Source organism: Procambarus clarkii, chromosome 11 (assembly GCF_040958095.1).
Source record: "Procambarus clarkii isolate CNS0578487 chromosome 11, FALCON_Pclarkii_2.0, whole genome shotgun sequence".
Classification (NCBI taxonomy): domain Eukaryota; kingdom Metazoa; phylum Arthropoda; class Malacostraca; order Decapoda; family Cambaridae; genus Procambarus; species Procambarus clarkii.
In genome coordinates, this window is record NC_091160.1 from 25910941 (window position 1) to 25914701 (window position 3761).

The following is a 3761-nucleotide window of genomic DNA, read 5'->3' on the forward strand; positions in this document are numbered from 1 at the left end:
ATTAGGTTTCAGGGTCACTGTTGTAACGCAAAACACACGACTCATAGACCGGCTGTTTAATCCCTTTGAACGAAATGGGCGGACCTTGAATGCTAGTAAATCTCTCGCTGGGACAACGAAAACGGGCCGAGCCATAGACCGACATTTTAATCCCCTTGAATGTGCCTGTGCATACTCACTGAGCAGACAGCTGATGACGTCACTGACCATTAGTGATGCCTGTGCATGGGTCACTGGGGTAACGAAAAATGCACGGGCCATAGACCGGCATGGTGAAAAAGATTTGTACAAAACCCAGGGGCCATAAACCGTCATGGTGAAAAAAATCGAGAAAACCCAGGGGCCATAGACCGGCATTGGGAAAAATGTAAATTGCCGGTGTATAGCCCGGTTTCCACTACTGAGGTACAATAGTTACCAAGGAAAAGTGAGGATCTCATCATCATTTTGTTGATGAGACCAGATGCGATCAGTAAGTGAATCAGAGTTTAAATGCTCATTGCTGCTCAATATATAACGTGTTGTAATAGGCTTCATTAGGCGCCAACCACTGACTATATAAATGCTAGTCAACATAGTAATCAACACGTAACGACGATCAATCTTTTCTTTAGCACCAAAGGAAGCAGGAAGCATTTAGATTCGACAAGAAAAAATCGAATAACTTGTGACTTGTGCAGCACTACCAGCTTCTAGGGTGACTCGTGCAGCACAGCCAGTCTCCTGGGTGATTAATGCTGCACTGCCAGCCTCCAGATGATTCATGCAGCACTGCCAGCCTTCAGATGATTCATGCAGCACTGCCAGCCTCAAGGGTGATTCATGTAGCACTGCCAGCCTTCAGGGAGACTCGTGCACCACTGCCATTTTCCAGGGTAACTTGTGCAGCACTGCTAGCCTCACGGGAAGACTCGTGCAGCACTGAAAGCCTCCACGTTGACTCGAGCAGAACTGCCAGCCTCTAGGGTGACTCATGTAACACTGCTAGCCTCCAGGGTGACTCGTGTAACACTGCCAACGTCCAGGTGGAATCATGCTGCACTGCCAGCCTTCAGAGTGACTCGTGCAGCACCGCCAGCGTCTAGGGTGACTCGTGTAGCACTGCCAGCCTCTAGGGTGACTCGTGCAGCATTGCCAGCCTCCAGGGCGATTCGTACAGCACTGCCAGCCTCCAGGGTGACTCGTGCAGCACAGCCAGCTTCTAGCGAGACTCGTGCAGCATGGCCAGCTTCCAGGGTGACTCGTGCAGCATTGTCAGCCTCCGCATTGACTCGTGCAGCATTGCCAGCCTCTGCGTTTACTCGTGCAGCACAGCTAGCCTCCGGGGTGACTCGTGCAGCACTGCCATCCTCTATGGTGACTCGTGCAGCACTGCCAGCCTCCAGGGCGAGTCGTGCAGCACTGCCATCCTCCAGGGTGACTCGTGCAGCGCTGGCAGCCTCCACGGTGACTCGTGTAACACTGTCAGCTTCCTCGGTACCTCGTGTAACTCTGTCAGCCTCCATGGTTACTCATGTAGCACTGCCAACATCCAGCTTGACTCGTGCAGCTCTGCCAATCTCAAGGGAGATTCACGCAGCACGGCCAGCCTCCAGGTTAATTCATGTAGCAATGCCAGCCTCCATGGTGACTCATGGAGCATTGTTAGCCTTCAGGGAGTCTCGTGCAGCAGTGCTATTTTCCACGGGTGATTCGTGCAGAACTGCCCGATTCCAGGGTGACTTGTAAAAGCACTATCCGACACTAGGGTGGCTCGTGCAGCACAGCTAGCCTCTACGAAAGACTCGTGCAGCACTGACAGCCTCCAGCTTGAGTCGTTCAGCACTGCCAATCTCCAGGGTGACTCGTGTAACAACCCAGCTTCCAGGGTGACTCGAGCAGCATTGCCAACCTCCAGAGTGATTTGTAGAGCACAGCCAGCTTCTAGGGTGACTCGTGCAGCCCTACCAGCCTCCAGGGTGACTCGTGCAGCATTGCCAGCCTCCACGATGACTCGAGCAGCACTACGAGCCTTCGGGGTGACTCGTGCAGCACTGCCAGCCTCTAGGGTGACTCGTGCAGCACAGCCAGTCTCTAGCGTGACTCGTGCAGCACTGCCAGCCTCCAGGGTGACTCGTGCAGCACTGCCAGCCTCCAGGGTGACTCGTGCAGCACTCCCAACCTCCAGGTTGGCTCGTGAAACGCTGCCAGTTTCCAGGGTGACTCGTGCAACACTGCCAGTTTCCAAGGTGACCCATGCAGAACTACCAGTTTCCAGGTGACTCGTGCAGCATGTTACGGCCCTACTGGGACGCAACGGGGTTCTACTCTGATGGTATTAGAGTTTGGGTATCCGGCCCCAAGTTAGTAGAGGCTTTCAAGGGGTGTGTTCCGTAACGCAAGTTAAATTAAAGGGGGAGGGATACAAATGTTTCAATTTATATATATATATATATATATTCACCGCCACCATAAATAAATATATAACAGTTGCACACGGGGGTTATTACTACACGATTATGTACAAGCTTGTCTTCCTCCGAACACACAGGATGCTCCACAGTGCTCACTTTGGGTAGCCCCTGGTTCCTTCTTCCGTGGCCCACGATGAATCCTCTATGATTCTCTTGGCGAATCTACCCTGGCCACAGGCCAGCCAAATCACAGTCCCACTGGGTGCTCCGTCGTGGAGGCCTTCAACCACAATCCAGCTTGTAGCTGGCAGGTACCGATCAGCTCCGCTGTGTAGGCCACTCCACAACTGATACTAGGGTTGCGAGCCCTAGGCAGGAGCCTCGTGTGATCCCGCTGATCACTCTCCTCACTAAGCACCACAGTGGCTGGTCTCTTCCACCAGCCATCCCCGGATAAGGCGATTCCCAACACTGCCACGCCACAGGCAGGCTAATACTCTCAACAGAGTTCGTCCGGGGGTGACTCACAGCTTCTTCAAAGCAGACTGGTGAAGAGACCTTGGCTGCCTTGGGTAGACTGATCCATCGTCCAATACAGCAGTCCCAGGTCGACTCTGCAATCAGACACGTCATTAATACTGGGACGCTCTAGGGAACCTCACTTACAGGCTTAGACACAAACGTCCACCTCTTCATTCCATAGATGGCTTTGCTGTCTAAGCGCCACCTCACCAGAGGTCAGCAGCGGCTATGTTATGAGCTGATTAAGACGGAAATCCAGCACCTGTGGCCGGTATATCCCGTCCTCACTAGATGGCGTCGTCCATTTGGAGGGGTTTCGGGAGCGGACTCACAGATGGCGTTGTTGTCACTGCTCCGTGCTCCGATGCTGGACTCGGGTCCGTAACACAGCACTACCAGCCTCCAGGTTTACTCGTGCGGCACTGCCAGCCTCTAGGGTGACTGATGCAGCACTGCCAGCCTCCAGGGTGACTCGTGCAGCACTGGCAGCATACAGAGTGACTCGTGCAGCACTGCCAGCCTCTAGCGTGACTCGTGCTGCACTGCCAGTTTATGCCTCGCCTGTGACAGGATATATGCCTCACCTGTGACAGGATATATGCCTCACCTGTGACAGGATAAAAACATGCTTTATGGAAAACCGGTGCCATTTGTTGGAGTAAAAGCATCACACGCTGTAATCTCCGAAAGTTCTTCACCAATTGCTTTCAAATTTAGACACAACGTCCCATTCGAATACGCTCATGTTTTTATGTACATACTATATATATGCTACACCTGTGACAAGTATAAACATGCTTTTTTGAAAAACAGTGCAATCTGTTGCACGTATTAGCAACATTCGCA

At 52.5% G+C, this 3761-nt stretch overlaps 1 protein-coding gene across 1 annotated transcript; it reads right to left on the reverse strand.

The window, feature by feature from the left end:
* Positions 1-1031: 1031 nt before the first annotated feature.
* LOC138363601 (antifreeze protein Maxi-like) lies at positions 1032-1505 on the reverse strand. Its single transcript, XM_069322964.1, has one exon. The coding sequence runs from the start codon at positions 1503-1505 to the stop codon at positions 1032-1034; it is 474 nt and encodes a 157-aa protein (XP_069179065.1).
* Positions 1506-3761: the final 2256 nt, after the last annotated feature.